General features: G+C 42.0%; 3 protein-coding genes across 11 annotated transcripts in view; 2 read left to right on the top strand and 1 right to left on the bottom strand.

Moving 5' to 3' along the window:
- Positions 1-477: 477 nt before the first annotated feature.
- Positions 478-20,065, bottom strand: rgs11 (regulator of G protein signaling 11). Of its 8 annotated transcripts, none has more exons than XM_076098372.1 (19): positions 12,789-20,065; positions 9,340-9,507; positions 7,119-8,537; positions 6,782-6,878; positions 6,525-6,575; positions 5,494-5,600; positions 5,187-5,238; positions 4,975-5,033; positions 4,718-4,794; positions 4,562-4,643; positions 3,882-3,950; positions 3,310-3,333; positions 3,156-3,217; positions 2,736-2,849; positions 2,412-2,527; positions 1,671-1,758; positions 1,455-1,593; positions 764-846; positions 478-679 (listed from the first exon to the last, which is right to left on the bottom strand). In XM_076098372.1, the coding sequence occupies exons 3-19, from the start codon at positions 7,179-7,181 to the stop codon at positions 541-543; spliced, it is 1,422 nt and encodes a 473-aa protein (XP_075954487.1). In that variant the 5' UTR covers positions 7,182-8,537; positions 9,340-9,507; positions 12,789-20,065; the 3' UTR covers positions 478-540. The 8 variants fall into 8 exon arrangements, with proteins under 8 accessions (XP_075954487.1, XP_075954489.1, XP_075954486.1 ...); XM_076098374.1 differs by having other exon boundaries at positions 12,803-20,065; XM_076098371.1 differs by having other exon boundaries at positions 12,874-20,065.
- ints15 (integrator complex subunit 15) lies at positions 7,860-11,902 on the top strand. Its single transcript, XM_076098379.1, has 8 exons — positions 7,860-7,962; positions 8,363-8,563; positions 8,670-8,891; positions 9,055-9,220; positions 9,330-9,607; positions 9,728-9,965; positions 10,286-10,325; positions 11,483-11,902. Exons 2-8 carry the CDS (start codon positions 8,369-8,371, stop codon positions 11,697-11,699), a joined length of 1,356 nt encoding a protein of 451 aa, XP_075954494.1. The 5' UTR covers positions 7,860-7,962; positions 8,363-8,368; the 3' UTR covers positions 11,700-11,902.
- Positions 17,839-22,014, top strand: part of tfr1a (transferrin receptor 1a) — a 16,010-nt gene continuing 11,834 nt past the window's right edge. Inside the window, exon 1 of one of the 2 annotated variants that reach the window (XM_076098366.1) lies at positions 17,839-17,985. The gene's annotated coding sequence lies outside the window, so the exon portion shown is untranslated. The remainder of the gene's footprint in view (positions 17,986-22,014) is intronic. The other variant, XM_076098367.1, reaches the window with a different exon arrangement.

Below are 22,014 nucleotides of genomic sequence, written 5' to 3'. Positions count from 1 at the left end.
ATGCTCGAGCAAAATTAACAGCGAGACCCATGACAATGAGAATTTCCAGCATGGAATGAACAAAACCAGCAGACTGTACAATAATCACACACGTGCTGAGGCAAAGTTCTGACAAAATACATATTTTACATCTCTATTGCTCTATAAACAACCTGTTTTGCCTAAACCTGCTTATGAGAGACAGAGTAGATTCTATATACAGGCTGTAGGGGCAGAAAGGAAGACTCGGTATTAGAAATCAATATCAAGAACAGGACTCAGGACTGAGATGCAGGACTGAGATGGGATGTAGATGCAGAATGACGATGCAGCACTAAAAGCTCTTTCTCCTGCTCGTGCTCTGGGAATAAGATGTGATGCTGCTGAGGTACGCATTAACACCTGTAACAGAGATATCCTAGCTCTGGTGAAGTGGAAAGCTCTGCTTTCACACAGAAAGTTTGACTTGAAAGAAAAAAGTCCTTGGGGGGGGGGGGGTTTACTTTGGTGACCAACAGAGACAATGGAGACTGAGATTGCGTCTTTTTTTTTGGCCCGACATCAGACATGGGAGCCGGCTGCAGAGTTAGTACCTGCTTGTCCGGCCCCCTTGGCATGCCCGTCTTCTTCTGTCGCGTGGATGACAGCCTGAGCAGGGGAGGGGCTGGAGTGCCGCTGGCGTCTCATGAAGGGGAACACACTGAGAGGAAGAAGTGTAATGTTGGAGAATTAAATCTATTAATGTAAACGTAAAGTAAAAGTGGTAATTAATGTGTGATTTTACCTTTTCTTCGTCTCCTGGGGGACAATAGCTTTGGCCAGCATGTTCTTATATAGGTCAGACTTGAGATATCTTGGGTAAGAGTCCTTTACACACAAACACACGCACACACACACACACACAAATTCAGCATTACCACTTAAATACGTTCTACTAGCTGTCAGCTATACTTTCAAGTTGCCATTGTGATGTCTTCTTTAATTTATGGATGAAAAATGAAGAAATTCAATATCTAAACAAAGTTGGCGGAAAATGTATATTTTGACCAAATAAGATATGCTCGCTTTGCATTCTGTCTGTATGGATGACATTCTTTTTGTTTATCTCTTTTTGGGGAATTGAACTCCGAGGAGAGGAAAGGACATCACAATTGTCAGGGCCACAAAATCCAGAAAACCCAATTCAAGTGATCATTATTAGGCTGATGATACACGGTTATACCGATCCTTGTCCCCTGCAGATCTACAACATTTATTAAATCGCTGTTAAATCATACCCTTCCATGCAGCCATTGATTTATTTTTTATTTTTCTGAATGGTATAACAATCAATTAGCAGATTTATGAAGCTTGTTAAAAGATATTCTATAGAAATGTATTGAAACCATTGGATGCCTGGAATGTCCTGTTATTCTAGATCCACACCTAAAGGTGAAAGTCTCAAGTATCAAACTACAATGTGTCAGAGGTCAAACCTTCTTCATGAGAAAGTAGATGTGCATTTGTGCGGCGTCCATGACAAAACGGTGTGGATGTCTGATCCCCTCTAGAGTTTTATCCATCGTCTTACTGTCGATGTTGACCCAACGAGCAGCTCCAGGAGCCAGGAAGTTTCTGAGCCGCACACAAACGAGTCGCAGTCATCTGACAGTGAGTATAAGCGGTGCATGTCTGTGTGCTTGTACGCTTACTTGTAGATCTCTTCCACTTTCTCTATGATCCTGGAGCTTTCTCCGTGCCTAACATCCTCACAGGCCTGCCAGAAACACAGGTTCTCCGCTAGCAGAGAGACAGACAATGAGATGTTGGGTTTGTATGGAGGTGAACAGCGCAACAATAGTGCGGGAAAATGTGACAAACAATGAGAGACTTTTTATATCGTGGTTAGCCTCTGGGGAAAACCATGCAGCCCTTGGCAATATTTCATAAGTCTGCATGAGTGAACAGATCCCTTTCCTGCTTTATGTCTCTACTCGTCCTCCTTATCTATTCTTTCCATTCCCCTAACTAGCCATGTCATTACATTAATCTTCTTTTCCACTACCTCAACCCATCTGTCTTTCACTGCTGGGATTGGAAAATGTCATTCGGGGAAATAATACAATTCTGAATGCTAATAAGAGTAATAATCAGTTTAAGATGATTGTCCTGTGATAACACTTACATTTATTATTGTGATACACTACTCCATATGTAATTCCGTTTCCACTATTCCATTGCCAACTTGTACCACGTGATGGTTGTGATTCAACCTCTAAAACAGAAGCTTCTTCAGAATATAAATAAGAAGGTGGAAGCAAAAAAATATGTGATGTTTTGTGTCTGAATTCCTCACACCAAGTTGGCTCGGACTCCATCCACAAACCTAATCACTAAACGTTTTCACGTTTGTATTTTGAATATATTCCAACACTCCAGTCACTCTTCCTCACCGCTAAACTCTTTCTCCAGGTAGAACATGAACTCCCGCCTCCCCATGATGTCTTTGAGAAGCTCCATGAAGCTGAAGCTCCAGCGTTCCACTCTGAGACATGTCGGCGTTGGCACACTGCTCGTAAACACACAGCAACAACACAAACAAACACATCAGCTGACACTATGAATCACTGTGGTAACTTTGTACGACACAGTTAATTGGCAGGTTAAGAGATGCTACAAAAAGCTGAAACCAGCTGAACTAAATTACTTTCATTCATTGGACCACAACAGTGGACCGTAGTTTGGATTTGTTATAGCATGTGTGTGTATTTTCTCACATTTCTAAATTCATTGTCCAATTTGCGGTGTCATCAGAGATCCAGGGGTTACTGGGAAGGCAGCCTTGCATAATGGGGTCGTGGTTCTGGTACTGCTCGCTGTATTTCACAAAACTGCACGTACACACACAAATGCAGAGGCACGTCATACACAAAAACACACACAGTGCTATTGGATTAGTGCTGCCGATCATAAGAGTTAATGGCCACTAATTCCGACTTGCCTCGGGAAGCATCCATTAGTGTCTCTTATAGTGGGAGCACTAAGCCTTATTGTGCACGTGTGTGCGCGTGCATGCTGGAGAAGTAGAGCTCGGTCCAGGCAGTCCAGGACTGCAAGTCCATTAGTTCTTGTGTGCACGTGCACATGTGCATGTGGATGTGTGTCCGCACATGTTTGTTCATCAAATTGACACATACCCTTCTAGGCAGATGGACGACTTGACACGGTTCCTTCCAAGGGCCCTTCGACTGGTTTCAATCTGTAAACAAAGGCAAAAGGCACACAAAGCGAGCTAAAATATCCACTCAATGCACTTAAAGTGAGGGTGTATACAATATATATGATGCTTACCTCATTTTTGTAGTAGTCACTGTTCTAGTTCTGTTAAGAGAAACACAGTGTCATCACTTTTGGTCACACAATGACTGCATTATACATTTATACTATACAGTCATATCAATAGTAGAAGGCAGCCTCCCTGTGTTTGTATGTGTTCACCCACACAAACAATGGCTTTAAATATTAAAGCAGGATATATTCTGACAAATGAGGAATGTACGGTGTGAGATTATATACTGGTCATAACATAGAATATATATAATTAAGATCATAGAAGGCTATTTGTCTTTGCTGCTGCTGCTAATTAGAAATGGTTCTAATCAGCCACCATTTCCATGTGGGACAGTGAAGGTGGCTATCACGTCATGTTTAACCTCTATTTATAATTATAAAGATATTGTAATACACTGCAAGGGTCCATACTATAGTAAAGCTTACTTTCACACTTACTTTGAAACCATCCCAGCAGCAAGAGAGAAGGAAAACAATAAAACAGGGACGGAAGAGATGCACAGGAGACACGTTATCACAACAGACTTTTCAGAGGAGGAAGGGACATTAAGAAATGTGATGATGTCACTGACCAGCGTAACTCGTGCGCTGAAGTTATTTGGTCTCTCCAGACCCATGTCCAACACATTATGTGCCCCAGGCTGAAAGAAATACACATACTGTACATACGCGCATTAAATAACTAAGTGTCGTGTGTGTGTGTGTGTGTGTCTGATGAGAACATGCGTGAGAGTGAGCACTTATCCTTCCTTGAGCTTTCCACTCCACTGGCTCTGATTTCTACTCTCAAGCTTCTCTTTCTTTTTCTCCATGTCCTCGTCCCTAATTCATAAGAGCAAAACAAGATGGAGTCCCTCCTCCAAACCCTTGACCTCTGGTTCACCCTCTCCCTTCCTGCCCCCCCACTTTTTTCCTTTCCGTCTGATCCTTCTCTCTACCTGTCTCCATCAAGAATCATATGGACTGCAGTGGTGGTTAGACAACATAAAGAAAGTGGAATATGATGATTATTCGTTTTCTCTCTGTCTCTCTCTCTGTCTCTCTCTCTCTCTCTCTCTCTTGTCAGCTGAGGCTTTTACCAGATGGGTTGAATATTTCATGTAGAGGCAGAAGGGACTGTGAGTGGGACATCTGACTGTTTTAAATACTGTAAAACACGTTTCTATAGTTGTGTGGGACGAAATAGCATAGCTTAGTTTAGCAGAGTGCAGTTATAATACAACACAGTAGAGTACAATAACAGTTAACGTACCGGGGGTCTGTTGATGAGCCAGTAGGCCTGCTCCTGACATTCTAGAACAATGCGGTCAGCCTTCCGCCTCTGTTTGGATGCTCTAAACGTAAATCACACTGTAAGTTTGTGTATGTGTGCGTGTGTGTGTGTGTGTGTGTGTGTGTGTGAGTGTACCTGAGTTGCTCTCTGGCTTGCATCACCACAAAGTCCCAGGTGTGGTTGATCCTCTTGTGTAACACACTGTACCTCTCCTAAAAAGGAAGAGGAAGAAGGACACGGGATGAATAAGTAAAGAAAAAACACAGAGAAAAGAGGACTAGAATTTACAAAAGTAATAATGATATAAGCCTGTTACCCCAGACGCACACACACACACACATGTACACACGTTCTTTCTCTTACTTACACACATAGACACACACTTTGCTCACCTTTTCATACTCCATCAGTTCTCCTTGTTTTCTTATGTTCTTTTTAGCCAAATAGATTGCTGATGGCATATAAGAAGGAAAACAAATAAATGAATGAATGAAAGAGGTTAAGAGATTTGTAACCTGATCTATATGTTTTTATGTTTTGCCCATATGTTTTACTGAGATCCCCTCTTACCCCTTCCGGGTTGTTGTTTTTTGCATTGCCTTACCATAGTCCAGCTCTGATGCAGGCCACCGGGTACTCATCCAGAAATAAGGAGTCTAAGAAAAAACAAGTGACCTTTTTTACATTTCTGATAGAGATTGATCGTGAAGCGGGTGATTAAAACGTGGCAGCAGAGAGAGGCAGGTGGATGGGGGATTAGAAAGTGGGCTAATGGAGCGAGAGAGCGAAAAGGAAGACAGCCACTGATCACGTTAGTCAAAAGTGGTGAAGCGTTTAAACTGGAAGGAGGGACGGTGGCTTTTTACAAGCAGGCAGAATAAACATACTGCACGAGGGGAGGACCGACTCACCTGGAAGCGGTAAGGCGACTCGTCGGGCCGTAACACCAGAGATCTCGGCTCTTTGAGAGGGTAAATGTACCCGCATCTCACCAGCATCCCACTAAGGTGCAGTGCCTCTGTTAAACACCACAGAAGACACAAATCATCGCACAGTTCCTCACAGTTTCACTGTCTTTAGGTGATTATGAGGGCTGTATTGTTAAAGTAGTTCACCCAGCCTTCTATTTAAGCTTACACACCGTTAGGCCTACTTTAAGGCAGGTTTATCACCGTATGATGAAAGAGCTGTTTCATTAGTGGTAAAGCTCTCAAATTCCGCAAACTGAAAGTGGAAAATCAATAATAATCAATTAATCAGTTGGCCACAAGGAATACTTTCAGTTGTCTAAAATACTGTGGGCTTAATCTATCATTTCTTTTTTTGTTTATCAAACACCTGCACCCTGTCAGTAATCTCTCTCAAAGCCAGTGATGAAATGCGTCATCAATCTTCAGTCGCTCCTCATTTGTTAAAGAGCCCTACTTCCATGACTGACAGCTACCAAAATAAGCTGTGCGATGCATTTTATTAATCAGCTCTTATCACTCTCTCTCTCTCTCTCCCTTGCTGACTGGCTCTTCTCTTTCCTCCTTCAGTCTGCTCTGAGGCAAAAGGGACCAGCGGGCTATTTTTTTTCCGATCTCTAATTTACTTCACCTATGATAAAGTCTCCTGAGGTGAAAACTACCACAGGGACACTAATTAAACCCAGATCATCAGGTGAGTTAATCAAACTTGGATGCCCTGGGGCTCACCCCGTTCTGTTTACTTGAAACAGCAAGCCCCACATTACACACACACACACACACACACACACACACACACACACACACACACACACACACACACCTCACCACGTCAGTTTGAGAGAAAACACCATATCCTGGCAACACACTAGCAACGATACACAACAAGCAAGGGAAACGGAAACAGAGAATCACTCTCTCTCTTTCTCTCTCTCTCTCTATCACATAAACACAAAATGTATCAATACACTTACCCTCCTCACAGACACTGTATTTCTGGATCAACCAGGCAATCATATCACGGCCTGAAGAAAAAGGAAAAAAGGAAAACAAAGGAGACAAGAAAAGAGGACAAACTTCCTCCCTCTACTCTGCAAAGCACACAGTATTCTCCAAAAATGCACTGCTGCATTATGCATGATCGCTGGGACAAACACAAGCTGCAACGTGCATGTCCACATAGAGATGCTAATGCCCACTGACATAAAGGGACACATATACACACACTCACCTGTCATGGCGTGTGGAATGACAGTGATAAGGAGCCTCTGGTTTCTCATCTTCATACCCATGTCAGGGTCCTGCATGGCCACAATCACTTTCTCCATCTGTCAAGGCAACACACACACACACACACACACACACACGGAAATGCACACAACATAGGAAAGCATAGAAAAACACACATGCATAGGTCAAATATTCTGATGAAACACATATTGATATTCCACCCTTTCATAACTTGCTCTCATCTTCGCACCTGCTATATATTTTCGGATTCACACAGTAGGTCATGATGTATCACATTTCATGAAATAAGTAAAGCAGACACAGTCATTGTATCATACCTTCCGAAAGCATGCCATTTGCTCCCGGTTCCAGCCTCCTTTAGCCAAGGTGTTGATGGTCATCTTGCGGGCTGCTTGGGATCACTCGACGGGACGGTAAAGTGCAAGACCGAAGTGCAGCGCGGGAGCGCGCCGCAGAGTGCACCACTGTTCTCTTTTTTTCCCCATCTGGCGGTCCGGTGGCGGGCGCGCCCCTGTGTAGATTAGACGGGATTACAGTTTCTCTGTAACTGATGTGTTTAAATTCAATGAGAAAATTACAACTAAAATATCAACAGATTCTCAAAAATATGAGATGTCCTGTATACAAAAAGGTAAAATATAAAGTGTACACATGTACAGTTAAATGGGGTTAAATCATGGTTGTAACACAATTACACTTAAAGGTTAGGTTCGTTATGGCCATCCTGCCGCACTATCAAATGTTTTCATTTTGAAAAACTTGAGGCTTTGTTTGCTAAAATAGGCTAATTTATAAATACATCCAACGGAAATGTGGCGCGTAATAAATAAATGTAATTCGCCCCCCGCGTTTGTGTAGTTATGTGCGTTATAACAAACAAAGATTACTTTTTAATTAAAAAAAACCTTACAGTGTAGGGTGAAATCACTTTTACTCCATGTTTTGAGGATTTTTAATGTGCCCTCGTGTAATTTACACTCGCTAACAACGGATGTTGTTGACATAAAAAACTGACTCGGCTGAAAACGTCCATGGCCTAAATTGTATCCCACGCAGGCTTCCGTAGTAATAGGAAGTGGCGCTGTCGACGTTTGTAGACCATTCACTAGTCTCAGCCAACGTCGGCTAACTCCTTAAGTATATTGAGAGCTTTTTGCAGAGGTAAGACATCAACTAATTAAATACATGTGTTTTCTTTAAAAAAAAGGCTTCAACGATAACGTTAGCTAACCCACGAGACGTTTGTTGCGCAATTCAAAACAGTCTCTTTAGCTAACCTTGCTAACCAGCAGCAGTAGCAGGCTGGAGGAGAAACGACTGAGTGTGAAGCTGGTCCACCAACCGACACAAACACAGATATATAGAAATGTAACGTTACAATTAGACTTCGTTATTACTATTGTTGTATCGGTGTTCCTTGTACAGTAGTTTTCTATTTCGTGTAAAGAGAAGTAAACAGGCTGAGAATCAGTGCATTGTTGTGTTAGATGTTATTTTATTGTAGTTTTTCTCTGTAGTACATGAGACACATCTCCAACATTTTTCTACGGGTCCCTGTTAGGTGGTGATGGGTGACATTCGTCAGTCGTTGCTGCCTCGCGATGTGCTGAGTGCCGCCAAGGAGCTGCTGTATCACCTGGACATCTACATCTGTAACATGGTGCAGTCCGGGAGGCAGCCTCCTCAGGTCGACTCCAAAACCCAGGAGCTGGTGGAGGAGTTCATCCTGCATTCACCTAAGGACAGAAACACCCCAGCTAGGGTAAGGCCTGACCCCTCAAATACAAATATATATATATATATATATATATATATATACACAGCACATCAATGCAAACATCTGGACCGCTCTTGTGTTCTTCTTTCAGAGGATGAGTGCTCTTCAGGAGCTCCAGCTCTTGGAGATCATGTGCAGCTGTTTCCAGGAACAAAGCCGCGATACCGTCCGTCAGCTCATGTTCTCGGCCCTCTTTAGTCTCCAAGGCAACCAGGCGGATGAAAGTCGCATGGCGCTTTTAGGCAAGCTGGTGTCCATGGCAATCGCTGTGGGCAGGGTTCCCATCTTGGAATGTGCTGCTACCTGGTTACAGGTGTGTGTTCAAACTAACCGTCACACTTAAATGTGCTTTAGGGTTTGTATGTGTTTTGAGTACTATTGTGTGGGATGTATTTCAACTACTTAGTGCCTCGCTCTATGTTTGTGTACTATGGATGTACTAAAAAACAATATGCCTCTGGTTATGATTCCCTCAGAGAACCCACCGTGTGTACTGTGTGCGCCTGGCTCAGGTTCTAGTAGACGACTACTGTAGTATGGTGCCGGGCTCCGGGCCCACGCTGCAGAACATCCACAACGCCAGCCCACGCTTCTGCTGCCAGTTCATCACCGCTGTCACCACCCTCTATGACCTCACCACAGGTTGTACAAGACAAATGTACAAAAACATCTAAAAACTGGGACCTAAAAACTATCAAAAGAGATTCAAGATCTTACATCTTTAACAACATTTGCGTGTGTGTGTTTTCAGAGGAGCTCACCCCTCCTTTAGAACTCCTCCAGATGATCGTGTCGTGGATCCAAGATGACCCTGGTCTGGTCCTAATCAACTTCCTGAACACGGCCCTCTCTGGCAATCAGCCAATCAGCTCACTTGATGTCACACCTTTAGGGGGGTTGGTGCGCTGGTGCGTCAAAGCCCCCCTGGCCTACAGGAGGGACAAGAAGGCGGGGTTAACCAATGGCACCGCTGAGGGGGAGCCAGAGGTGGGGCCTCTTTTCTCTGCTCTCCATCTGAGTGTCCTACAGGTGTGTGGTGTGTTTTAGATACATTTACCTCACAGTATACATTTATATGAAGTGTACAAAACACTTCCAACATACAAAGGGAAGATAATCAAGTTGTTGCCTGTCTTATGCCTCATGTAGGTCCTCATGCTTTTGCCAAACATACTAAATGAGAAGGGGCTTTATGGTCGCCTGGCGCTGCTCCAGATGGAGTCTCTGGCCGCACTGACCTCGGACCTCTCCAGGCTGTTGGACCAGGCCGACAAACACACTCACACATCATCCACAGATGCACGTGGACTGTCTCAGCTGGCCCTGGACCGGCTGGCTCAGGCCCTGCAGGTAGCCATGGCCAATGGAGCTCTACTCTGCTCGAGAGGTAAGGGTGAGGGCTTGTCCGGTCGTGCCTCTCGTGGTTGACAGATTGTTTGATTCTGAACAGAACTTATATACTTGAAGCTTCACGTTTCACGTCCTGTTAGTATTTTTGTGATTGAAAATGAAACAAGCCGAATAGTTTCACAGTTTCCTAGCTAGTGTGTTTTCCAGCTTTATAGGGACTGAAACTCAAATGAACATCAGGCTTCCACATAACTTTCAACAAGAAACAAGAAACTGACTAACTGGTTTCATCGGTTGTCATATTGATTTTTTCATGGTGGTGATCGAGTGCTTATTTCATGCTGCTTGTCTCTACAGAGGACCTGAGAGCCATCTGTTCCCGCCTGCCACACAACAAGTAAGAACCATTAACATCGCTCTTTTACTTTGGAACCATTTCTATGGTTAGCTGGTTTCAGCTAGAGCTAGAACAAGCTCAGCATCGGCTTCAGGATCATCTACCTATGCAGAGTATACATTCATGTCTTATTACTGTATTACATTATGTGCACGGTCACACTGTGGACGGTGCACATTAATTCCACACGCACTTAATGTTGTTTGTTTGAATAATGTAAAGAATATATTACATATAAAAAAATTATGAATTATTTTCCATGGTTAATGTAGCATGTTTAAAGGGACAGTTCGCCCAAAATGAAAAATGCACATTTTTCCTCTTACCTGTAGTGCTATTCATCAGTCTAAATTGTTTTGGTGTGAGTTGACTAGTTTTGGAGTTATCGGCCGTAGAGACGTCTTCTTCTCTTGAATATAATGGGACTATATTGGCTTGTGGTGCTCAAAGCGCCAAAAAAATACATTTGAAAAACTTAACAGCAATGTCTCTCTTCAGAAATCATGACCCAGTTACTCCACAGACCTTGTTTTGAGAAGTTTTATGTCGGATGCATTCTCTTTCTGTTGAACAACACCCACCCACCGTATCACAGCCCAGAAGGAAGTGTGAATTTATACTCGCTACTGCTAGCTCACCTGAGCACCCCTGAGCTAGCTAGCGGGACAGCTCGTCCATGAGAAGATGCACGTTTCCTTCTCCACTGTGAAACGGCTGGCGGGTAAGAAAATAGTTCCTAAAAATGCCATCTAGTCCCATTATATTGGAGATATCTCTCTGGGCAATATCTCCAAAACTAGGCAACTCACACCAAGACGATCTAGACTGATAAATAGCACTACAGGTAAGAGGAAATCATATATTTTTGGATTTTGGGGTGAACTGTCCATTTTAAGAACAGCAATCTAGATTTCAGGACAGAAATGGTTACATCGTCAATCCCACGTAAATCAAAACTGAGCAGCACTCACTGACAAAAGAGTCACTAATTTAAGTAAAGTAAGTGTTGTGATGGGGGTCCTTTCTATGCTGGATGTTTCTTAACCCTCGTCCTTTGTTGTGATGAATAACTTGTGCCTAAAAATGACGAATGAAGACGAATGAAGTTTTTTGTTTCATATCAGTTATTCTCTTTGTGTCTTGCTTTCCTTCAACAGTTTGCTCCAGTTGGTGTTGTCAGGCCCAGTGCTGTACTACAACAACATCCACACGCCTCCACTGGCCTTCAGCCCGCACGCTGCTCATTCCCCCATCGCCTCACACCCGACACACCCTGCACACACACCTCTAGCCACCCATCCCTCCTCTCACCCTCAGTACCCCGCTCAGCCTTTCATGGCGGGGATGCAGTTCCCCTTCCGACCCAGCCACTAAAAGAAATAATGTCGAACTTGTTTGCAGATGTGAAGCTGTGTGTTTATGTATGTGTGTGTGTGTGTGTGTGTGTGTGTGTGTTTGTTGCTGTGCATGAATGAATGTATGTGTGAGTGATGTGTTATGATGTTAATGAGCAGATTTGCTTCTGCTGGAAGTCTGTGAGGCTAACACGTTTGTCCAATAAATATTTTTTTACTTCACTTTTGATGTTGTTTTTCATAACGACCACTTGTGGGCACTGTTGTCTCACTTCCAGCACACCAGCTTTCAACTTCCATGTACTTCAGGTCTTCATTTGAATTATTGCAAAGTACAATATGTTATGGAAAGAGAACTCTGCTTTTGCTTTATTATACTTTATGCACATTGTATGTGCTGTTTTTTTACTGTATGGATCAAGCGTTAAAGATCTCTTAATTGTGGAAAAATATCAGAATAGATCAGTTCGAAAAAAACAAACAGCTTCTTATAATTCACACCAAGCAAGACTCCTACATTTAAATGGAATACACATAAGGGGAGGTACAGGAAAAGCTCTAGCATGACTGGACCCATGTACATGCAGACATACACACCACCGGCGGCTACAGGCTGAGCACAAAGGGCACAAATATCTAAGACTAGACTGTTCACCGCTGTCCTAAACCAACGTGGCTCATTACGTAACCAAAGATGTCAGTCTTTTGGAGCCGAGCCCTGTGTGGTCAGACTTGGCCCTGTTTTTAGATAGATAGCATATCGTTCGTCTGCAGCACACCAAAAAAATAGAAAAGATGTTCAACCCTTCCAAGAACCCCAACTGCTCTCATCCCGGATGAGAATTGCATCATCCATAGTTTCTGCACAGCATCAGTGACTTCGACATTTAAGTACTTTCCACATTAATACAAGCGTGAAGTGGTGATTTACTTGAGTTTCCGTAATCCTAATGGGCATGTGTGTAAATCTGTCTTTTTTTAACCTACTTCCTGATATTCTATGCATGCTCTGTGTGTGCTGAGAAGGAAAGAAACATAGTGAGAGATCCCTTTGTGTACTCAGTATTGTTGCCATAATTGTCAGTCACTGCTTCCCTATTTAGTTTACCAGTAACGTCTCACAATGGTGCAGCTGAAATTTATCTAAGACTTCCTGGAGCTGCTGTGCCAAGAGATAACAAGTCTCAGATCACCTCCATCTTCATGTGAGCAGCACCTTGGATTCCAGATGTCACCTCACATTGTCTCTCATAAGTGTACTGTGTCAGGCTGATTGTACTGCGTGAACTGCAGATTGTCTGTGGGCTTCCCCTGCAGAGGTCATGGGCGGGACAGTGATAAGGGTATCTTTTCTGGGAAAGTGATGTATCGCTGGTGGAAGGCGACAACAGATAATATTTTGGTAAAAAAGGCGGGATCGAAGAGAGAGAGAGAGAGAGAGTGTATGTGTGGTCGCACACTTGATCAGGCTTCTAGATTCTATACATTCGTGTCGGTATTGGCAAAATCACTTCAAAAAGACAGATTACACTTTCAAAATGATCTTTTACTTTCAAACTAACATATGTGAAGGTTTCATGATCATACGTGTATTTCATGGTGTGAACAAAGCTCACAATGGCTGTACGGCACCTTGTATATGATTGCCTAACTATTCAACCTAAGTTTGAAAATTGCTTGACACCAAACATGCTGGTCAGAGCTGGTTCTGTCTGTGCACGGTTATACTGTGTAGTTATAATGGGTTTTAGAAGAAATCTTGGTTTGGGTTGGTCCTCTTCCCTCTTGCAGGTGTGCGTTGTGGTTGCGTAGGACTGTCTGTGTCAGCAGCTGCAGAGTTATGCTTTCCTGTAGGAAAACAAACTCCCAAGGCCAAACACCAAATCTGAATCCTTGAGAACTCACTTTTCCGAGTTAACCATAAACCAGATGGGCGAACCTTTATTTTGAGTCCCTCTGAATTCCACCATGTCAGTCATTAGCCCATGCATATCTGCACGCACGGCTGGCGCTTTCATCAGATGCATTTCACAATGATGTTTTAAGCTTCAAGTGGGAAACCCTAAAACTGATTCATGCTTGAAAAAACACAAAGCAGAAACAGAGAAGATAACAGAACTGTGTTTCACTAACTTACTTTCCCTCTAGGTTGTTATTTTGCATACTAGAACACAGGTGTTCAGAGGTTTAACCCACTTCCTGTGCCATCAATAACATAACAGCAACAGCCTGACAAGAGAATTAAATGAGCACCTGGTGATTTGAAAGTGTAAATGAATACTTTCAAAAGACAAAGCATACAAATAAATCTCTGTCACCTTGCTTTTGGGAATCAGTATACTGTAAATAAATGTGTGTACAGCATAAGGAATCATCAACAAGCTGGTTTTGTCAGATCAACATAGGACTTTGTCCACAAAAGATTATAAGTCCAGCTGTGCTTGACTCGACACCACCCTCAATGAAAGGATCACCGCCACCGAGTTTACATCCTGCAAAGCCTGATCTCATAATTAACTTTACCTCAGAAACAAACAGATCTGACAAGTCTCTGTTTTGACACCAAACAGTTTTTAAATGGGATTTTGCAGCATTATGGGAAATGGAAGACATTTCCCTCTCACACAGGTCTGAGCTCCTCCAAGAAATGAAATGCTCCTCTGAGATCAGGCTGGGTTTAGTACAGCTGTTACATCTTAGTATTATAGCCACCCTCATCTTGGTTTTGTGAAAACAATATGTAGAAGGACTTAAACTGTTTGACTTCCCTGTGTGTTTTGGTGTAACACTGACAAAACTAACATGTTGATGTTCAGCAGGTAATATTTACCAGGCTCACTACCTGTCACGGGGCATGATGAGGACTCAAGCGCAAACAGTTAGATGCAGTGAGAAACGGGTTTTAATGAATAACGAACACAACAGGGAATCCAAGGACGAGACAAGAGACGAGGGGGGAAATCCAGCAGGACGAGGCAGGGCAGGCAGACTGGGAAACCGGGAACAGGACGAGCAAAAACGGGCGGGTAGGTATGAACACAAACAAAGATCTGGCAGTGGGCGACTGGGAGGCAGGAGTTTAAATAGTGGCTAGAACAGGTGAGGCGAGTTGTGCTGATGAGGGAGTGCTTGATTAGTGATCAAGGGCAGGTGAAGGGAGTTAGACTGGTGCTGAGGGAGTGGCTGACAGGTAGAGTGAGGAGCTACAGAAAGAAACACACAGAACACACAAGGCAAAGCCTGATCGTGACACTACCTTAGTTTAACCCGAAAGCATGCGCACATTTGCTAATTAGCAACACCGTCATAGAGGTGTTAATCAAATGATATGATTTAGCATTGAGGTCATAATTAGTGGTGCTGCTGTGCATTATGTTTCTGATATTCTTCCCCTTCTTGTGTGTGTAAATGACGAGGATAAAAAGATAAGAAACCTAGAATTGAATTAAAACATTTCCGACAATGTAAACTAAATCTGAACATTATGAGCTTCATAACGATAGATGTTATGGCAGAGTTGTATTGGACTGCATTAGATTGTAAAGGTGTGCCTAATAAAGTGGACGCTGAGTGTATTTCTCTCTGAACCACAACGTCCACCTCGTATGGCGAGGTGAAAAGTCACGTGATTATCAAAGTCAGTAGGAGTTAATCACTGGGGACCTTAAAATGTCTGCACAAAATTTCATCTAAATCCATCAGATAGTTGTTGAGATATTTTAGTTGGTTTCAAAGTGGTGGACGATGCCCTTTGCTTCCTTAGAGCCACACCGCTAGATTGGCTAAAAGTCTATTTTTAAATCAAGCTTATTCACAAATATTACACAACTTCAGAGGAAGTCAAGAACGCATCTGAAGTTCCTCAATGATGTTAATAGTTAACATGTATAATCTCTTATCTCCTTGTCCCACAACCGAGGGGATACTAGTCGGTTACCTGTTAACATTTAAAAAACAAGCACATTTCTTGTGCTTCTGCTTTGGACCAACAGTTAAATGCTCATCAAATATTACTACTTCATAGTATTTGTTTGAAAAAGCGGATGTTTTAACCTAAGGAGGGAACTAAGGTGTTGCATGAGGTGTTTCTTAATCATTTCAGCACTGTTGGTTTGGTCTTGCAGCCTCCTGGTTCTGTGTGTGCATACTGTACATGTGTTTCTTAAAAAATTTAAATAAATCCCAGACATTTCCAGTGAAAGTCCAGAACCACCTTCACCTTGCAATATTATTATTATGTTTTTTTCCTGAGAAAACCTTTCCTGCACTGTTTTCGCACAGTTGGAGGATTGTAATCGTGCCATGAGTGGCAGCCTCAGATATTATGGACATTTGTTAGCTCGCTGTGCTGTTCACCTCTAACGTGTCTGACTCAGAGGTAACAATTCAAACAAACAGCACAGGCTAAGGAGCTATTATTACCTGTTGCTTGACACCAGCCAGTGTCAAGTAATGACACAGACAAAGGAGAAGATTCAACCTGCTGACAGTCTCTATGGTGACTTTGCATTCTTGGCCTGTGACTGCAGGAAACTACGACGACTTTCTGTGAAAAATGCAGTTGAACTTTCAGAACTCTAAATCTTTGAATGTGAGACCGCTGTTTCTAAGAGAAGACCGAAAATAAATTCCTATCATGTCCACCGTTTTGTTTAGCAGGAGATATACGGCAACTTTATTGGGCACGAACATGCGTGTTCTAAAAACCAGTGGACTTCAGAATCAGTGAAACAGTTTGCACATAGAAGCAATTTGTCTTTGGTTTGGTGCATAACAATCAATTCAGTGCAAAAAGTCAAGAAAGATAATATTAAACAGAAAAAATCTGTAAAAGAAAATATGTTTTAAAATGTAAAAATATATGTTTTTTTAAGTGGAAGCGCTGTAGAGTTTGTGCAGGAATGTGCAAAAGTTCACAGTATAAAATAAGATTTAAGGTGATTGTTGTTGTATATAGCTACCTGGAAATGAATGTAGATTCTCACATCAGCTCCGTTTTATGTCACTTGACATTTAAAAGCAATGATGGAAAGCGACCGAAGATGTGGAAAAATTATACTGTGGGAAAATTATTAAAATCTGAGCTCAGACCTCCCAATGACTGGTTTGCACTAAACATACACCAGGCATAAACATGTAATTACTGAAGACCCAAAAGAGCAATTATATGGACAGTAACACAACCTTATTAAGGCTGTTTTGGTTCAAGAATCAATAGTTAAAAGTGAAGGTAAATAAATGTGATTGCAAAACCAGCTATAAAAAACAAAACAGGAACCAAGTTTACAAAGATTTACTAATAATTTACCAACACTGGCGTCTGCTTCAGTCATGCCCACCACCAATGCCCAATCCCAGGAGCTCTTGATTTGTCAACCCTGTCTGTATGGACATAACAGTGTGTTTTTTCTGTTGAATAAAGGCCAATCAGACTACGTCTGCCCTCGCACTAAATCATTTACCAGAGTTGGATCATGTGTATATTAGAAAAAAGAGCCGAAATGGCCCCAGACAATTTAACTGGAAAAATAAAATCTGTGCGTCTGACTTAGTCAGCACACCAATGACCAAACTAAATAGGCCTGCACTCCCTTTACTTTCCTAGAGCTGATATTTTCACAGCTGCAGCATAAAGAAAGCACTATTTTGTGGACTGCAAGGTCTAAAAAGTTACCAGTCCTTGGCACACTGGTGTTATGTTTGTTCTCATTTCAAGGTGAGCGGCAGATGGGAGTCGTCGATTTGTCTGTGACACACTGGGGTTCATTCAAGGTGATCCTTGACTGAGGTGACCCCTAGGTTTCCAAACTAAAATACTGGTGTGGTTATTTATATTGGAACTAAAAAAATCTAGTCTGCAATATGCAACATGAACGGTGAATGTCTCATTATCGCATTGTGTTATTAAAAGTTAAAAGTTATCTACTGGGATATATAATCACCTTACTTCTCCATTAAAATGAGTGCAAACATATGTGGAAAGAAAAAGAGACGTGGCATGTATGTAAACCATACTGACAGTGTCAAAAAGCACATGGAGCCCTCATTCATCAACAAACAGGATCTCACACAGGATCTCGCGATGGTCTATCATTCGTTTGGCGCGAGAACAAGGCAATGCCGGAAGTGACGTTCAAGCTACGCCTAGTAGTAAGCACCGGCCAATCCGATAGGTATAACTGGGAAGAAGCATGGTCAAGGGCACCGGCTGAACCACACCAGATACCAAGAAAGCAGCAAAGGGGAGCAACCTCGTGTCAAGAGCTGTCACAGAAGACGTCTTTTTGAGCTGTGTGGAAGAACAGGTGAGAGTTTTATCCGACACATAGCTGCTAACGTTAGCTAGTTCAAACCGAGCCGGAGGAGCTTATTGTACTGAAATATATAACGCTAACACAACTGCGGAAGGACATCTAGTTACCCCTTTGTGTTTCTTTGGAGAGTGTGTTTAACAAATGCCAAATACACTGCATGTGTTACCCTTTGCGCGCTAACGTGAACGCGTCCGAGCACGTTTTAATTATGAAAGCTTAACGTCACAGCAGTGGAAGACGGTTACGCCACATGTCCCTTGTGTTGAAACATGTCGCCTCTCTTCTTCTTCATTATCTATCTATCTATCTATCTATCTATCTATCTATCTATCTATCTATCTATCTATCTATCTATCTATCTATCTATCTATCTATCTATCTATCTATCTATCTATCTATCTATCTCGTTATTCACAATGTTGGCTGAGCTGAACACGAGCTGGTGTCAGATCCTTGAATGACACTTGCTCGTGGGTCACCGTGTCAGTAGGTAGACATTACACTGTCCCTGTTTACTGACCTTGACAGACAGCAATAGGCTGCTGCATAGATACGCTATCTTTACTACAATATGCATAGCTGTAATCTCACGTGTGGACTGGAGTTTTTTTTTTTAATAATCCAACCTTGCCTTTGCATATTTAAGTGAATGTTGACTGTAGCTTTGTCAACATATGGTAGAAGTGGAACTATATTTGTTTATGGAGGAGTTGTCCCGAAGGCGGTATCGTGTGATATCTAGTCTATTTCAACACAGACTAGCAGCAGGTTAACTTGAGCTGTTGCCTTCCTGTGTCTTAAATAAAAGAAACAATTATTAATGTGATTTAAAGTCACAAACACTGTAGAAGTATATCTCATAATTTAGGATAGAAGTGTTAAGAACAGACCTGGCTGTAGTGGTATTAGTCATTTGTACTGTACTGAAACCTGCACTACAGTAAAAAAAGAAAAAGCTGCAATGGCTCACCTTCCTCTCTGCATAGAATGAAACAACATCCTGTCTTGCACCTCATGTCTATATTTCAGAATGTGCTGCTCTTTTTTTTTTTTTAAGAATACGTGTGCAGGCCCAATACTTTGGGATTTGTCCTGCCTCATGTTTCCCCATCAGCTGCTTGGAGCTTTCCCCCCAGTGTGACTCTCACATGATGTGCCAGAGCACAATGACTCCTCTCCTGCTGCCCCTGTTCTCTTTTTCTCACCATTTCTTTCTTTCCTGCACCTTACTGTGTCCTCCCCTGTGCCCTTTGTTCACGCGACAAAGTTGGAAACAGTGGATGAGACCAGTCTGATGTAATGTTTAAAAGTTTTTTTTTTTTTTTTAAATGTTAATGATTACTGGGGATTTTAACCAGAGAAAGCATTTACATTGAAGGGATTCATTGGATTAAAAAAGTCTTTGAAAATATCTTATACTGGTTTGTACATGTCTATATTTGCTTGTGTTAAGCCGTATAATTGTGACTTTGTCAAGTGTGTATTCTACAAGGTAAACGGGCGTATTGGTTAAACGATGGACTTGACGTGGTTCTGTAAATTTTTATCTAAGCTTGGCCTGTCTATTGCAGGTTGTTATATTTCCTATGAAGACTATTATTAACATGTAACCCCTAACCCAATGTAATCATTTTTAACATCTAAAATTTGTCTCTACATTATTTATACATGCCGTAATCACGTGCTATACATGGGTGCAGACTGTATTCTGCTAAAAAAAACGCACTTTGATTTAAAACGTTGCTATTTCCTGACGCTTTATTCGTGTTTCCAGTTAAGGCTCAACCACTAGTTGGACAGAATTTTCACTTGTATGCTATTTGGATATGAGGCGCCCAGAGTACTCGACTCTCTTACTGTAAACAAGAGGAAGTCCATGAGGCTCTTCTTGGAATGATGAAGTGAGAAAATCTCTTTATACGGTTTTATGACATGTGACAACAGATTGTTCTTGCAGGAGTTGAAATGCTCCCACAATGAGAGGTTAGTAGGCAGTTTGTTTTCCAACAACAGCTGACTATACACTTAAACACAGAAGGTGTATTAAGAGCCGGATTATTTGCTGATGGCAAAGCCCTTTAGACAAATAGACCAAGTCTTTTACACCACGATGAGTTATTAAGTTATCATCGTTATGGCAAATACATTTATGGTTGCACAGCCAAGTAATAATCATGTAATGTTGTTAAGGTGTAACTTAAGTTGTTGCTGAAGTGTAGTGATCATTGGTAAATGATCACGTCGGCATTATAAAATAACTACATTGTCTGCTTGCTAACTGGAGTTGCGTGCTTGTTAGCTAAAGTTAATTTAGTGAAAGAGTCGATTCAATTCTTCAGTAATTGTGTAAAGGGCTGTTTCACCTCCGACCTCTTCCTCCCCCTCTCAACGACCCGTCACAGAGTTCACAATAGTTCTGTTGTAACGTGAGACCAAAAGTCTTCTTGCCACAGCTTTCATAACCTACTTTTTATGAAGCTATTGTTACTTTTTTCAAAGGAATTTGTTCAGTTACTAAGAACCCTTTGAGGAAGCCATGTTTGATCCTCGACGTTCACCTTTCAGACCCTGATGTTAATCTGCCTGCAGTCCTTCAAGTTGAACTTTCTTAATTAGAAACTATTTTCAGTCTCTTGCATGTTTTTTGCTTTTTTTTGGAAAGTTTTATTTTCTTTCATTCGATGTGCGTTATTTTGGGGAAAGAACGGCAGGTTGTTTCACACCTTTTATGTTTTTTAATTAACTGCTAAAATGAAATGTGTCCTCTTGTTTGATCATAGGCCGTACTCCTTTATCGTTAATGTCTAACAGGTTATTCCTGCAAGTGTCGTTCCCAGAAGGGCGTGACTCCAGTCTGCTCTCACTATCTCGTTTGCACACACTTGGCTAAAAATTAGTCAATGGAGATACAAGTCGTGGTTCAGAGAATGCTACAAGCAAAGTGACTCCTTTTTTAAAGGACGTTTGTTGAGGGTCTTGTTTGTGCCCATTTATTCTTGATTTGTGATCTGTTTTATATTGCTAATATCTATAGGTCTCTCAACTGAAAAAGTGGCTAATCTGATTAAAGTATTAGGGCCCGGTATGTTTGGTATGTGAGATTAGACATCGCTCTGCCCACCTTAGAGAGCAATTAGCTTCACAAAGCAGCTAATCCTGTTCTGATACCATTTCATAAGTGCATATCTGTCAAGTGTCACGGTTGCGTGCAAAGTAGGCTATGAAAAAGAACAATGTGAGGCTGCTCTTATTATTTTATTTTTTATTTTGTGACCCGTAGGTGTAATGTACTTGGTCGTATCGCCCTCAAGGTTGAAGAAGTGAAGGGAGTCCCGGGGTTGTCTGAGGCCGTCCCATGTTCTAAAGTTAGCTGCACTAAATATAATGTTGGTAGAGCTAAGTTATTGTGCTGCATGGTTCCACACATGGCTGCACCCTCATTTTGCTTTATTGTCGTACACTTGAAGTACACAGTTATGTTTTTATCCGTGCTGTTGGGAGTTGAGCAAGGCCATGTTTTGACGCTGCAAGTTAGTGCTAGCCTGTTTGTTTGTTTGTCTCGCTTTTGGGCATTTGCCCACACGGCTCTCCTCACGCAATGTGCCGTCTAGGATCTCTTTCCTGGAGAGGAAATTGGCCTGGAGGGATCATTAAGAGTTTCTTTTGCCTGCTCGCCACACATCAATCTCTCCGGGCAAGCTCGGCATCGTTTTGTCTGATTTCGGTTTTCGGTTTACTTTTGTTTCATTACAGAAGAAACTGAACGGATGGTGCACAAATAAAGCTGTTGGTCTGTTTTGAGCATGTTTTGAATATGTGGTTTCTATCCGAGTCTACTTTCAACAATGTTTTCAGTGTTTTTATTTGGTCCAAAGTTCAGTAAGTGTGGCAATGGTTAAGGCCATATAATTCTCTACTACAGGGCTTGATAAGACCGGGGTTGTTTGAAAAGTTTTGGTCTGTTTTGTTCTTTAAAGGTCAGACAGGATAGAAGAGGTCATGATTGTTTTCTGTCAAAGA

Source organism: Anarhichas minor, unplaced genomic scaffold (genome assembly GCF_050575085.1).
Source record: "Anarhichas minor isolate MPS153535 unplaced genomic scaffold, ASM5057508v1 ptg000024l, whole genome shotgun sequence".
Classification (NCBI taxonomy): domain Eukaryota; kingdom Metazoa; phylum Chordata; class Actinopteri; order Perciformes; family Anarhichadidae; genus Anarhichas; species Anarhichas minor.
This window is presented reverse-complemented; position numbering and strand designations above follow the sequence as displayed.

Coding starts and splice junctions, on each gene's coding strand:
- rgs11 (XM_076098372.1), bottom strand. CDS start 7,181: ATGACCATCAACACCTTGGCTAAAGGAGGCTGGAACCGGGAGCAAATG. Junction 5,601..6,524: donor ATACAGTGTCTGTGAGGAGG/GTAAGTGTATTG, acceptor GGTGTTTAACAG/AGGCACTGCACCTTAGTGGG. Junction 2,850..3,155: donor TCGTCCATCTGCCTAGAAGG/GTATGTGTCAAT, acceptor GTGTACGTGCAG/TTTTGTGAAATACAGCGAGC.
- ints15 (XM_076098379.1), top strand. CDS start 8,369: ATGGGTGACATTCGTCAGTCGTTGCTGCCTCGCGATGTGCTGAGTGCC. Junction 8,564..8,669: donor ACAGAAACACCCCAGCTAGG/GTAAGGCCTGAC, acceptor TTCTTCTTTCAG/AGGATGAGTGCTCTTCAGGA. Junction 9,966..10,285: donor AGCTCTACTCTGCTCGAGAG/GTAAGGGTGAGG, acceptor TTGTCTCTACAG/AGGACCTGAGAGCCATCTGT.